The sequence below is a fragment of the Penicillium hispanicum genome, assembly GCF_028827665.1.
Source record: "Penicillium hispanicum strain IBT 35686 chromosome Unknown utg000001l_segment0_segment0, whole genome shotgun sequence".
Classification (NCBI taxonomy): Eukaryota; Fungi; Ascomycota; class Eurotiomycetes; order Eurotiales; family Aspergillaceae; genus Penicillium; species Penicillium hispanicum.
In genome coordinates, this window is record NW_026623193.1 from 4,085,721 (window position 1) to 4,100,152 (window position 14,432).

General features: G+C 54.5%; 3 protein-coding genes across 3 annotated transcripts; all 3 read left to right on the forward strand.

Moving 5' to 3' along the window:
• Positions 1-184: 184 nt before the first annotated feature.
• Positions 185-1,573, forward strand: N7459_001530 (uncharacterized protein; the record flags this gene model as incomplete). The annotated part of the gene is made up of 2 exons (XM_056940715.1): positions 185-199; positions 272-1,573. 2 exons carry the CDS (start codon positions 185-187, stop codon positions 1,571-1,573), a joined length of 1,317 nt encoding a protein of 438 aa, XP_056804995.1.
• A 290-nt stretch (positions 1,574-1,863) lies between these two features.
• N7459_001531 (sucrase/ferredoxin-like domain-containing protein) lies at positions 1,864-3,053 on the forward strand (the record flags this gene model as incomplete). The annotated part of the gene is made up of 2 exons (XM_056940716.1): positions 1,864-2,256; positions 2,319-3,053. 2 exons carry the CDS (start codon positions 1,864-1,866, stop codon positions 3,051-3,053), a joined length of 1,128 nt encoding a protein of 375 aa, XP_056804996.1.
• A 6,617-nt stretch (positions 3,054-9,670) lies between these two features.
• On the forward strand, positions 9,671-10,831 carry N7459_001532 (putative C2H2 finger domain protein; the record flags this gene model as incomplete). The annotated part of the gene is made up of 4 exons (XM_056940717.1): positions 9,671-9,724; positions 9,790-9,981; positions 10,051-10,130; positions 10,198-10,831. 4 exons carry the CDS (start codon positions 9,671-9,673, stop codon positions 10,829-10,831), a joined length of 960 nt encoding a protein of 319 aa, XP_056804997.1.
• Between the last annotated feature and the right edge of the window lie 3,601 nt (positions 10,832-14,432).

The following is a 14,432-nucleotide window of genomic DNA, read 5'->3' on the forward strand; positions in this document are numbered from 1 at the left end:
GGGTTCAAGATCGGCGCTTTTTCTTGGGACACTGGAGTCATGTGATTTCGAGGTACCTGAGGATTCGGATGGACACGGCCGAATTGTGAAGGAATTGGAAGATTAGAGCCTATTATATTACCGGAGCAGCCTGCAATGGATATAACAAGATGACACCTAGACCATTGCGTCCTGTCATGTTACAATGTTGACGGTCGTGGTACCTCTTGTGCCTATCACACGTGATCCCCATATCAGATCACTGCGTCGCAGCTCCGACCATCATGACCAGCTCACCCTGCTACCAGATGCCGCGCGGTCTGCACAACAGTCGCAGGCAGCCATGAGCGCCCGACTTGAGCGGCTCTTCAACTCGACTGGGTTTTTCTTCTTTGCGCTTCTCCTCTTCTGTCTCATCCTTCTGACCCCCTCCGATGCCATCTACCAGTGCTGGGAGACAAACCGGCTCACCAATATCTTCTTGATCACCGGTGCCTATGTCGTGACCTTCGTGCTAGCAGTCTTGATTTATGCGACACGAATCTACACCAACCGAAGTACCCTATCCGGGATTCCGAGAGCGTGGATCCCCGTCGAGAAAGAAGATGTGAATAAGAGCGTCAGGCGCATGGTGATGGAGGGATTAGCTCGCAGCGCTGTCATCTCCTACCAGGCGCACCCGCGAGATACATCAGGCGAGGTGGATAGCTTCCACAACTATGAGGAAATTCTTATCGACCCCAAACACCCGCCGTGGGGCAGCGTCGAGCATCCAGGCTGGTCGTCACCCGCATCGCCCGACTTGCCAGATCTACCGTACCGCACGGTCATTCAGGAACTGCCCAATCTGATTGAGGCGAAGGCAGTATCCTTGGCACCTTCCGAGGCTCTCACGTCAGCGGCGCCGGATGCCTTCGATCCGAATGGGGAGCTTGGCATACAGGCCTTACCGGACACGCGGGTTGTGGAAGTGCTTCAACGGCCGGCTTCGATGGGATTGCGACAATATATTGGACACCTCACGTCGCTGGGAGCCATAGTTCCACCAGAATTAGGCGCGGAGTTCCTGGCGCTTTATGAACGTGCACGATTCTCTTCACACCAACTACACGAGGACGAATTCCGTGATCTTATGCATCTTTTCGCCGAGATCCTACGAGGGATGACATCCCTTGCCACGCCGGCGCTCGACGAGATCCGCGACCACACGAGTTATCGCTACGCCGATAGCGAGTCGGTCATTGGACCTTCGGATGAAGAGGGTGAGACGGACACCGTTGATCATTTTGGATATGATGGAACTTCTCCGATGCGCAGTAACAGTCTTCGGCCGTCCAATGCTTCGACATGGGAGACTCAGTCTGGATACGACACGGCTCCTGCAACGCATAGTCCTTTCTCGAGAATGTCACCGGCTAGCGGCTCTTTTACTACGCGGGCCTTACGCACGCCCTCGGTGCGATCGCTGCAACGTGTACCGTCCGGGCAGTCCGGACAGTCCGGTAGTTCAGGTGGCAGTGTAATTCGCCTGTCGCAACCACGACATCGGGGGGAACTTCCGTACACCATTCACCACGCTGGTCGGAGGAACTAGGCTCACCGCCACCATCCACCATCCTCTCACCTTATCACCTCACCCCATCAGACCGTGTATATTAGTGATAGTTCGGATTAAGATACCCAATCGGATATAGCGGGGGGATTAGTCATGCGGCAATAGCTCCGAGGCTCTTGGCACAAATGCAAAACGATTGATAAGATCACCTCAATCATCCATCATCCGTCAAAGTACAGAGAAAAGATACTTTCAGCCGTACTTGCGTCCCGCATCGTTTCGGATCTCAGCGCTGTTGACCCCGTCGCACGCGCGAGCCTGCCGTCGCAATGCACCTCTTTCGGCGGGGCACGTCCTCGCTCTTCGGCTCCTCAAACGTTTCGCTTGCCTCCTCCAAGACCGATGCCACTACCGACGCTGTCGGTGACAATTCCCAGGCCGCGGATGGTTTCCAGTCTGTCTCGGCATCTGACAAGCTATTCACCAAGGTTGACCCGGCGGTAGACGGCGAGGAGTGCTTACACGATTGCGCTACCTGCACGGTGAAATATCCCGCCAAATTCGATATCGACCTTAAGGATGAGTTATACGGTCAAGTGAAAGGGTGGGCGACACACCTGCTGGTTGCTACCGGCAAATCAGATTGGGTGCGCGACGTTGCAGATGAACAAGGGAGTCTAATGGAGGCCATTGAGAAGGGAGGAGTCGAGCCCAGCAATGGGGTAGGTCGATCCACACTGCAGGCAAAGAGAAAGACACATCACTCACATGGATTTGACTTCAGAGACTCAAGCTGTCGGCGTCGAACATGCCCGTGCCAGATGAATACCACATGCACGAGCAAGGCAAGCAGCCGACGAACGTCCTCCTGCTTCCCAGTTTCACTGTCGTGGAGAACGTCGCACCCCAACAGGCCCCAGAGCTGATCGAGCACTTCGTCAATCGCTCCTTGACGACGACAACACCGCTCGGCGCCGCACCCGAAATCAACCCCTCCGCCCTCGAGAATGAGATAGACGAGCAATCCCAGAATCAAGAGCAGCAACCACCCCATCCAGCTAGCACCTCCGTCCCACCCACACTCAAATCACATTCCTGCCCACACGCCGCCGTTATCTTGCTCTGTTCGCAACGGACCCGCGACGCGCGCTGCGGCCAGTCTGCGCCCCTGCTCCGCCGCGAATTCGAGCGCCACTTGCGGCCGCTTGGGTTGTACCGCGACATGGACGACCAACGGCCCGGCGGCGTGGGAATCTACTTTATCAGCCATGTCGGCGGCCACAAGTACTCGGCTAATGTGATCGTATACCGCCGCCGAGACTTCGAATGGTACAAGCGGGAGACGGCCAAGGCCAGCGAGGGCCAGGAGGGCGCTGCGCAGGGGATCTGGTTGGCGCGCGTGCGGCCGGAGGAGTGTGAGAGTATCATCAAGTATACCGTGCTGCAGGGCAAGGTGGTCAAGCCGGCGCAGCAGCTGCGGGGAGGTTTCGACCGCGAACGCGGGCTGACGAGTTGGTAGATAGAGCGCTGGTTGGAAACAAATCATGATATCTCTAGCAATGGCATTGCATTCGACGGACATTGATGTTGGCCCTAATACTACCCCCTGCAACGAAAATATTGAAGGGGCTATTTTAGTGAACTTGGCGCGTAGTACTGTATATACCGTTAAACCTACGTGTATAACTTAGGCTAGAATTGAATCTGATTGAAGCCGTGTAGATTCCGATGTAGGAATACGCTATCTGGAGCATATTATACATGAGGCCGCCCCCACCGCTACATAAAATTGTTAGGAAGGCATAGGAATCGATTAATAGAGATTCGCTGCGTCAGCTGGCAGGAAGTAGGCGGGTTATAGCTTGATCATAATCGGTTTCTGTATGTCTTGGCTGTGTAAATGTCATATATCCCTAGGGCATCCTAAAAAGGCAGGATTTCCTTTTAAAAAGTTAGGTGCAAGGGTAGTATATTGGCATTGGTATCGTGATTATTATTCTCAATCTGCTCCAGTCTATTGCACCACGAGCATTCTGGTATCCAGCGCTCTATCCTCGCTCCCACTCGTTAAGGTCGCCCGGGGAATCGCATCGCATCGCATCTGCGCACCACGCCTATTCCTCCATGGCCAGACCAGGCTGTGCCTCAATGGAACGCAACGCTGTTTGTCCAGAGCATGTATAAAACAGGTCTCTAAGGCCCCAGGTCCAAGGATGAAGCGGCCAGGATCACGTCAATCCCAGTTTCGATTCGACTAAAGTCAAGTGCCGATCAGAGCCCCCATCCCCGGCCATGAGTCTCAACGCACCTACGATATCAACCCGGATCCACGGTCAACGCTGCACTGCATCCGCGGATGGTAGCATCCATGTTCCAGCCGGTGTCTGTTTCTACACCCTTCTGCTCCGGCACCTACGGTCTCACTCCACATTTGACCAAGCTGCTACTAGGAGCGGTGTTATGTAAATCCTCGCAGTCCAGGGATGGATAGGTGTGTGTCCAAGTCTGTCCAAAAGACCGCAGGACGAGACAGGGCGACATCGCCAGTGTACAGGACCCCCACGCCGCGCATCGCCCGACTGGGAATGAGACGTGCATACATACCCGAGTGCCGAGCCGGCATTGCATAGAGACACAGCGCCGCAAGTCTTGTCCTGTCAAATGCGAACAAAGGTGCAGCTACGCCGCAGCATGGAGGATCAGATGACCGGCGACGCACGCAGCATCTCAGCCCTAGACTGTTGGATTCTCGTGGTGTCCTTGGCTGGGACTTGGCGAGAGCAGGGAGGGCAGGGGAATTCAGTCCCTTCCCCGGGGGACCTTGGAAACGGAGCACGTAGTTGCGCAGTTTAAATTACGTCTTCGACGTCAGTGGCCCGGAAGATATATCCCCTTGCTTTGTTTGTTCGGTCATCGAATTGCATGTTGTGGGTGTATATCAGGATTCATGCCTTCAATCACCGGGACCGAGGACTGACAATTGAGACGATTTCCCCCTTTTGGACAGTCAGCCGGTGAGGGTGAGACAGCGGAGATTTTGGCATTTGTGGCATCACACGCACGGAGACATCGGCAAGGAGGTGAGCGAGAGCGTATCAGCATCGCATGTGGCGTCCACGCCGATAGGGGTCGTTGACCAGGATGAGGCGAGAGACCAAGAAAAAGGGCCGAGGACGGTGAGCAATCGCCGCTATATTTGGAATCCTGGCGGTTCTTGCTGGGTTGACGGGAATGGTATGTATCTCTTTCTCTTGTCCTCTCTCGCTCTCACACTCTTGGCCCCTGGTGAGATGAGGTCATGCTCCGGTGATCTGTGGTGGCTGGATAGAGTAAGAGCCCCGGGCCATGACATGGCGAATCGGTCTAGCGGCTTGGCCTGGGGGCAGTTGTCAGCCACAGCGAGTGAGAACCCTGACAGTGTCGAGGGAAAGTGTCTGTGGCCGCAGTAACCGAGCACGCCGACCGGATTTGGGGCCGATCTTGACCGACTCTTTGCGATGCGCAGCACGGCGGCTGGAGGGGGTGGGAGATTGGTCCCGAGTGGAGGTAGCTGCTGGAATGAACATGTTGGTGCGTTGATGTGTTGGTGAATGTGGCCGTACGTGTGAGCGGCCAGTCACGGACGAGGTCAGCACAATCACGCTATTTCTCTTTGGTGGACAAATCACTGCGCTACATGTCACTATCGAGCTGCACCGCCGCTCGGGGATTTCTTTGGTGATTGTGATTTGAGGGGATCAAATCTCATCTCCAGGAGATGAATGGGCCAGATAATCCTGATGACCCTCCTTTCCATCCGGTTGTTTCAACTTTTTGGATCGACGCAGCTTGCCATCCCTCCAAGATATGGGCATCTGGCACATCTCTCAACCACGGGTATCGCCGGGTTCACCAGGTTCACCAGGGGGTCACAGTACAGCATCGTGACCATATCGGGATAGTACTGGGACTCACATCCCATCGACCGTTCTCCGCATCCTACTGCTCGAGCCGAGGGGCCGAGGGCCATGGAACTCCCGCGAGAACGGGCTCAGCCGCACGCCAAGTTGGAACGGATTGCATCATCTGCGTATTCTATGTTTTTGAAATTGCGGGGTAGCTGTACGATGAACGAGGAAGAGGGAGAGGGAAGTCGGCCGATTCATGCACCTGTTATCACAATCTTGCCTGTGATGCGAAGTATACGAGCGTCTCTCGGCTGGAGATAAAACTTGGGGCGAAATGTCCTTGGTATCTACAATCCAATCCGCAAATGAGAGTCCTAGCAACACCGGATGCGGATCCTTCTTCCAATGCAATAATGAGCTTCTTTTCTGATCCGATGACCAGGTTCATGGGGAGAGCCCTAGATGGATGTACCATACCGAGTTGTATACTTGCTCTATACAGTAGCCGGACGGAGTAAGCAGGCCGCCTCATGAGTTCATTTGATAATCGTAAAATATATCCTTCCGACCTTGGAGCAGGGCTCACTGAAACCGCCAGAACGCTCTTCCGCTGAACGGGTATTCTCTCCGTAGCGTGGATGGAAGGGCCGGAGAAACTCTGAGACCCATTCTTCTCCGTCGGGATAAGAAGGGCCAAGGGGAGCCGTCGATGGTAGAATCGTCGCAAGTTAGCAAGGGAGCTCCACTCGTCGCGTGTCTAGTGGCGCTGTTGATCTTCTTTTTTTTCTGTCTTTGCATACCGCCGACACGACGCGCGATTACGCCGATGGCTGAGGTGGGCAATGTCGATAGTTACCCATTGAGGCGGGTCATTTGCAGGGCACCAGCTATCGAGACAGATGCTTCCCTGCAGTTTCAAGAGCCAGTGAGCATGCATCTCGGGCGATAGTTGGTATGCCATTGGACCGTTGATCTGACGCCTTCCAACTGTAATCCGCATACTAACCCGACATGATAGCGCCGATTATGAATCCCGCATGAGAAGCTCTTAGGAAGCAAAAAAAAAAGTCAGCGCTTGCCGATCTTGGAACGCCCCCCGGTGATTGCTTTTGTTTCACTTCTTGTTCTCAAGGAGCTGGTTTCCGTTCGGACTGATTGCTTATGGCTTGTTCTCGGGCCCCGTTCAGGCGTGACGGCTCTTGAGGAGCAGTTTTTAAGGTTGAGAGGATCAGAGGATCGCTGTGATTAAGATTGCGCCGGTGGAGACCCACGTTCAGGAGCAGATGCCACCGAGGTGCCTCAGTTCCTTGCCTCTAGATGCGCATCGTACTTCACCATGCGTTCCGAGATCCTCAACGGTCATGCCCTCTTTCTCTCTTTTCCCCTTCGAGTGGCGGAGCCGATCAACGCCTCTTGAGGGATCTCCATACTGTGCAACAAGAGGGAGTGACGCCGTTGACGGTCGACCAAGGCCAACCGATGCCCGTGAAGACGTTGTATAGTTCAACTCAGCACAGACGGGCGTGTTACTCACCTTCCACATCCATCATTGCCACCGACACTTCAGACACCGAAAGTCCCATGCATAAGTTTCTGCCTGATTTCATCCAAACCTTGAACGTGGCGGCAAGCAGAACCAAGACGACAATCGCTCCAGATTGACCTGCCTGTAAAGAGCAAAAATACAGACACAGATACCGATAACACGAAGATCGACCCGCGCTCATCTCACGGGGTGTCCAGACGGTGAAGAAGCCCCTACTCGACGCATATGACGACTGGCCCGCCGCTGTGGTTTCTGTTGTTTTCCTTCTGCCACTGTCGGCGAATCAGAGTCGCGGGCGGCATATAACACAAAGTCTATCAGACACCAGATCCCTTGTCTGCTAGTCTACTTTGCTGGATCTGGAAGTAGGCTTCATGGCATGTCAGATCGCCTGGTTTGGGGCCGGTTGAGGGGTCAAGCTGGAGGTTTGGGTTTCGTAGTTGTTGACGTTTGAGGAGATATGGTGCGCCTTTGTCCCCAATACTACTCATGCCGGGGCAGTCCTTATTTCTCTGGTGATTTCTTTTTCTCTCTAGTTCTCCATCGAGTCCCATTTTGGTAGAAGCCCTAGAAAGTCCAAGTGAATGACTCGGTGAGGCTGAAACGAGCGTGGACCTTCACAGCCATGATTGCGAGATCCTTTTCGGCTCCAACAGGCTTGTCATTCCCATCAAGGACCCTACCAAGTTCCGCGTGAGCTGTAGAAGAGCGACGCCGCGTCATGAGCATCATCCCTTGCTGGAGGGATTTTCCCGCAACCTGCTGTATTGCAACTCGTAATGGTCGTCCATTTGACCGTTTCTCTAGCGGGGGTGCGGAGAATCAATGGGGCAGTGTCTGGATTTGTTGATGCATCTGGACCCTCTTCCATTCCAGTCGACGGTATCTGCACGCTAGCAACTTAGTCGGGATGTTTCTTCGTCGCCTTCTCTTCGGGGGATCGTCGTTGGGAGCCAAGCCATGCCCGGCTGGCGCTCTCGTTGCTCTTAGGGTGTAGTGAGGAAGTGGCATAATCATCGTCCGGAGAAGCTCGGTCGCGTCTAGGGTGGCTTGGCCTTGCTTTCCATCACAGATGACGGTGAGCGATGAGTGGCCGCATTCCCGACTTGTCATGAACTAGTTACCCGGCTAGCAATGATATCATGGCCTGGGCGAACTCCCTCTTTGGCGGTGATGTCGTTTGGCTTTTTCTTTTTGCTTTTGTCTGCCGACTGTGGCTCGTCTCCGGCAGCCAAGCAGAGAGGCTCACTATGAAAGAGAGGATCCAGACCCTGTTCAGGCTCACCGAACGGGCAAGCGATGTGCAAAAGGAAGGAATCATATCTTGGGCGGTAATCGTTTCCCGCGTGGATCCCACACTTGCCATTCATGGCCCCGGGGTATCCCACTTGACTTTTTTTCGACTGCTTTTTCCTTTTCTTTTTCCATTCAGCTTTCCCCATCTCCACGCTACCAAGTGCACATCCCAAATAATCGGGAATTGCGCATCTAGGGAGGCGCAGTTTCAGATCCCACCGACGGCTGTCTAACTTTATTCTCGCGCCATGACGGGGTAATTACGCACCTCGTATATCCCCACGCACTAGGGTGACTCTCGGCGTAGGATGTCCTGTGCCCACCGGTACGTCTCGCCCACAACCCCTAGGGGCACGACACTAGGCCGTACACAACGCTAGTGGACTGGGCACTTCGGGTTGGCCCACCGTGGGCCGCTGAACCAGGTTGAGTTACTCGGCTGGGTCAATCAGAATGTGGGGGTTGGTGGTTCTTTTTCTCCTTGGTGGGTTGACGCAGGCAATCGCAATTTCACGGCCATTGGGATGTCGAGGGAACATGGCCCTAGGTCGCTTGGTTTCCCACCACCCGGACGTCCGTAGGTTCAGTTGCCAACCGAACCTGACAGAAAGGGGAGAGGAAAGAGGGAAGAGGGAGGGGAGCAGGAGAAAAGAATAGGCCTATCAGCGGGATCTGCTAAAAATACCTCTGCTTTCTCGATCGGTATTACCCATCATTACATGGATACAGGCATACAGTCATACCCGTATGCCGGTATGTCTTCCGACGTGGTACCCCCTTTTTTACCATGGAATCCTTGACAGGCGGGGCCTGGCGTAATGACGGTGGATACACACTATCGGGATACATGATGAGGTACATGTCGGATGGATCTCTGGGGTGGAAAGGTCCGAAAGAATAGTAACAGTAATACGCATCTAGTATGATAATAAATAATCACTCGAGATGAGTACTTGGCTGCGTCTCTGCTGTAGACTGGAGTAGCCGGTACTCCTAAAATTAAATCAATCATACGGGCACCGTTATTTCCCTTCCCAAAGTGGCTTTCTCATGCCTCAGTCCAGTCTGGTCTGTCCCTTGAACTCCTCCCCCCCTCTTTTCTTCTATCGTTTATCATCTGCTTCCCCCCCACTCTCCTCGTCCGGCATTTCCTCCCTTTATATTGCCTCTCGATTATGCTCCGGGCTTGCCTAACCCGCCCGCCTGCTCTTCATTCGGCCTGACTAGGTCTATCCCGGCTCATCTTTCTTTGCGCCTCGCATGCGCTGACCTCCCTTCCTCTTCCTCCTGCTCTTCGTTTTTTCCCTCCCCTTCCCCTTTCCTTCCATTGCTGTTCTTATCTCGACGGCACCCTGACACCGCGCGCGACCCGCTTCCCCACCGTGACTGCTCGGTGAACTATCCGCCATGGCACCTGGCAGTGGGCGCGATTTCAACTGCTCCTGGGAACATTGTGGCAAGGTGCGCTTGCGTCCCTACTATCATTCCCCTTCTCCCACGCGATTTGATCTGATGTCGCCTTGCAGTCCTTTAATCGCAAGTCCGATCTCTGTCGCCATTACCGCATCCACACCAATGAACGACCCTACCACTGCACGGTCAAGGACTGCAACAAGAGCTTCATCCAGCGCAGTGCTCTGACCGTGCATTCGCGGACTCATACCGGCGAGAAGCCGCATGTCTGTGACCATGAGGGCTGCCAGAAAGCCTTTTCGGATGTAAGCTCTCTCGATCCTAATCTCACAACCTCGCTGCTCCCTCGGCCAAGTCGCTCACCCGGACGATAGTCTTCCAGTCTAGCTCGCCATCGGAGAATTCACACGGGCAAGCGACCCTATATCTGTCAAGAACCCACTTGCGAACGCAGGTAAGGCAGTCGGTTGCAAGCGTCGCGCCAGATCAAACAAGCTGACTCGATCCTTTTGGGGCCGTAGTTTCTGTCGCAAGACCACGCTTACCAAACACCAACACCGCTCCCACCCGCCGGGCTCCCTGACCCGTCCATCCTCGGAAGACGCCACCTCGGAGCACTCCTACCAACACCATCCCCCGCCGGTGACGGTCTCGATTCCCAACGGCAACGACCAGTACCTCCTGGCGCAGCAGCCCTACTACCCGCAATCCGCGACCCCGAACCACGAGTTTTACTCCCCGCAGAGCGTGCCGATGGGCTCAGTACCCGTGCACGAGGCCGCGCCGCCGATCGTGACGCAGAGCGTACCCGTCTCCTCGCCGATGAACATGCCCCATGCCCCCCAGCCGCATGCGCCGCCACCACATCACCACCACCACCACCCCCAGGCGCACCCGCAGCAGCACCAGCACCAGCACCAGCACCAGCAACAGCAGCACCAGCAATATCTGCAGATGATGCAGCAGCGCTACGACCCCAATCCCCGCACAAACTATTTGCCGCCCGAGTACCACCAACCGTCCTTCCCAGGCCATCTGGGAGCTGATGGCCCGCCAATGATGGTTGGATACCATCCCAATTTCCAGTACAAACCCCCAACCCGGATTTTGAACCAGCCGGAGGGGACTGACTGGGGCTTTCTGGGCGTAGGTTGAGACAAGACTCCGCTTAGAGGAAACCATGTGCGATTGATGCCCGTCACGACTTTTCTATCTTCCGATTCCCCTCACCTTTCGAGACCGGTGAACCTCGCATTGTTCGTGTTATACGCGTTTTGCCACTGCTTTGTTCTACTTGTGTTTGCGGTGTCCCCGGCTTGTGGGATGGCTCCTGGGCGCTCTACTGGATTCCCCCTTATTCAGGTGTTGTTCTCCTTCTGGTCTCCGTGTCTCGTTTAAAAGGAGAGGACAGGCGTTTTTTTTCTTCTCTCTTTTCTTCTCTGTTCGATTGACCACCGGCATATTTATCTTTCTGAACTCTCTTTTATTCCCCAATTTTGTCTTATCTTATCTTTAAAGCTAGGTCTGTGCTCTTGATACCTGACAGGAGATGTGTTACTCAGTTTATTGGGGCTCTTTCTTCGTTTCTTTTTTCCCCCTTTCCTGTCACGGCTACGAGGAATGAAGAATCTCCCACCTTGAATGAACTTCGCATCAAAGAATGCACTCTCTTGCAATACGGGCTTCCATCCTCAGCCGATCCTTGGCGGCCCCATAGATTATCGCATCCTTGCTGAGCCTTACGAGCGCATCCTGCCGATCAGGGCTCAGTTCAGCCAAGTCCTAGGCGGATGCGAAGTCGGTCGGCGCAAAATGCTCTTCTCGACTTTCGAATGCCATATTGCTCTGACTGCTGGATGTTATCGCTATCCTGGCGCAGGATCCCGGTCCGATGGGCCCCTCTGGCGACCCAGTTAGGTAGTGGCCCAGTCGTCGGCGATTGGCTGGGATGGCGCATTCAGCCCCAATCTCCCACGACTAAGAACGACACTAGAAACGTCGAACCCGCCATATATGTAAGCACGAACCGCAACGGAGCATTCTTATCCGCCAGAGAACCGAAAAAGAAAAGAAGGATCTGAACTCAGAACTCGTCGCGACTGCGTATACGCACTCCACCCGCAGGCGTCCAGATTCCATCTCGCGCCATGCACCTTCCGATAACTCTGCGATCCGAGGAATGCAAGGATGGCGTGCATGACTCGTGGCGCGACGGGTGCCCCATGTCGCTCCGGGAATCCACCAGAGCCAGGCCAAGGAGCTCATCCAGCCAATCAGCCCCGAAGCCTGGCATTCGCGTACATGGGCGAAGACGCCGTAGACAGTCTACGCCGCGGGACGCCTATTTTCTTTGTCGCTTCGAATCGGATGATCGCGGGGATGGGTGTCGACTGCGTCCAGATCGCCAGTGTGGCTCGACGGCAGATTCGGATCGGATGGGGATGTGGATTCGAGTCGAGCCGAGTTCCTGTCTATAGATGCGTGGATCAGAGGTGTAGGGTCGTAGTGCGCCAACACTATTTACTGCGCGGGCGAAAGGCCTGTTAACTCGATATGCAGCGCCCCGGACCCCAATCCACCAGGAAGGAATCTAGATGTAATAAAACTAGCATGGCGTCCACCGCGTCTACTGACTCGGTCGAGCCGAATCTCCCAGATTAACGTGGGCCGGTGCGCCCAAGTTGGAAATGCTTGAGATACCGAGACTGAGTCAGGTCGACCGACGCGATGACTACTATACATCGGGATGTACCTCTCCATGGATGGTAGCATGTACTGTATACCAGAATGCAACCACCAGTCTCATCCTCATCGACCCGGATTGGATCGCCACTGACATGCACGCGTGGGAGGGTCGCGATGGCTCGGCATATCACGATCGGAGAGGTGCCATCGATGTCGTAATCGGACAGCCAAGATGTCTTGGTGACTAGGCCATACGAAACATCTGCTTCATTTGCCCTCTGGATGGACGCCCTCCGACTCGTGGCAATCTTTTCAAGCCACTCCTCGCAGCGGTGAGACAGGGCTGCGCGATGGTAACCAACTATACTTCGTTGTATAGACTAAAGAGGATAATTATTGGCTAGTCCACGGAGACCGAGAGGCGGAAATAGAAATCAAATTAAAAATCGCGAGAGGAAAGCTCCATCCTAATATCGATGGTTGTACCTTTTCCTATCTCGGTAGTCAAACACGCCCCCTATAGGCTCGTCCGTAGTAGACTATACCGGGATCCCCAGTAGGCACTAGACAGGGGTGGAAAGGAGAGCCCAGAACCGGTTTTGGGCGATCTGCGACTGCGCCGGTGCGGCGGGCGCGGCTGGGAAAGGTTTCCGGGGTGAAGCGAGCCGGTGGAGGTGGTCTGTTTTATGGATGATTCTTGTCTTCCATAGATCAAAGTATGGACATCAGTGGTTAGTTCTTAAAAGTGTATATGGCTTGGCTAATGGCGAATTCGTACTGTACTCTTTGTTTACTCCGCCAGGGTGTTTCCGGGCGTAGCGTATTGCCCCGGCTAGCGACCACTCCGAGTAGATGTCCTCCCAAGGTTACATAGGACAGAAAAGACCAACGACATCCCAGCCCGAATCCTGGCCGAGGCCAGAAACGGGTCTAGTTTCCGTGGCGAAATGCGGAGTCTCCAGGTTTCTGGTCGAGAGTCTCCGCGGGCCAAAGTCCACACCGTATGCACCTGTTATTACATATTATTAATGATAATCACTATCCAGTGGATCGATGAGGTACTGGTGTATCCTATGTGTACACTTCGCCCTCCGCTGCGCGGCCGCAGATCCATTCCATGGGGTTGTCTGGGCCTTGAGGATGCGCGATCTAGTCAGGCTTGGCCGGAGTGCCCAGAAGGTCGTCGGGGGCTGGGGCCAGAGCTGGGGTTGCTATATGTAACAGCAATATACATGCGTGGTGAGGGTCTAGCGTGGTGAAACGTAGTAGCGGTGGTGAGTAGGTGGGTATCTCTATGCCTATAGAAGCGGGTGAAAGATCGGAAACCACGGCTACTATGTGGCACTGGTGTGGCTGGAATGTAACTATGTATCGGATAGGAGCAACAGCAACGCGTAGCGATTTACACCCCCGTAAGTGCACGCCGGCTACGGACACCGGGTGCGGAGACGGATTGCCACAACATCAGAATACGTGCAAGTCGCGACGGCCGGTCTTATTGTTGTGTCTGGGGGATCTGAGTGTCGCGGCTGAGGCTGAATGCAGTGGACGATGGGCTAATCCCCACATCCGCGGTTACTGGGAGTAAGTAGAGGCCTGAGCTGCGATCGATCGTCTATTTACAACCTCGTCTTCGCCCCTCGATGGCCTGTTCGTTTGGGTAGCTGATGCGAGAGCTGCAGAGGAAATCACAACAGGGGGCCTCGCGACTGCTGGCCTAGCTCAGTAACCTGTCCGACTATCTGAGTCTTGACTGGTTGGCGTCGCTGTCATGATTTGATTGCACCATCGTAGTTAGTTACGTAGGCCAAGTACGTGGTTGTTCGCCGCTGCGGCCCGAGGAACCCGAGTTCCTCTATGAGCAACATACGACAGGATCTTAGTTTGTGGTTATTTTACAAGCGGAGGTATGGCCATAGATGGGAGCTGCACTAGATGGAGCTGGCAATGCCACAATAACCAGGGCTAAAAAATCGAGATCGCTCCGGTAGGGGGAATCGACCCCGGCTGCCGTGTGAAAGACGGCAATGTTTACCACTACAACATACCGGATTCTATCAGCCATATCCAT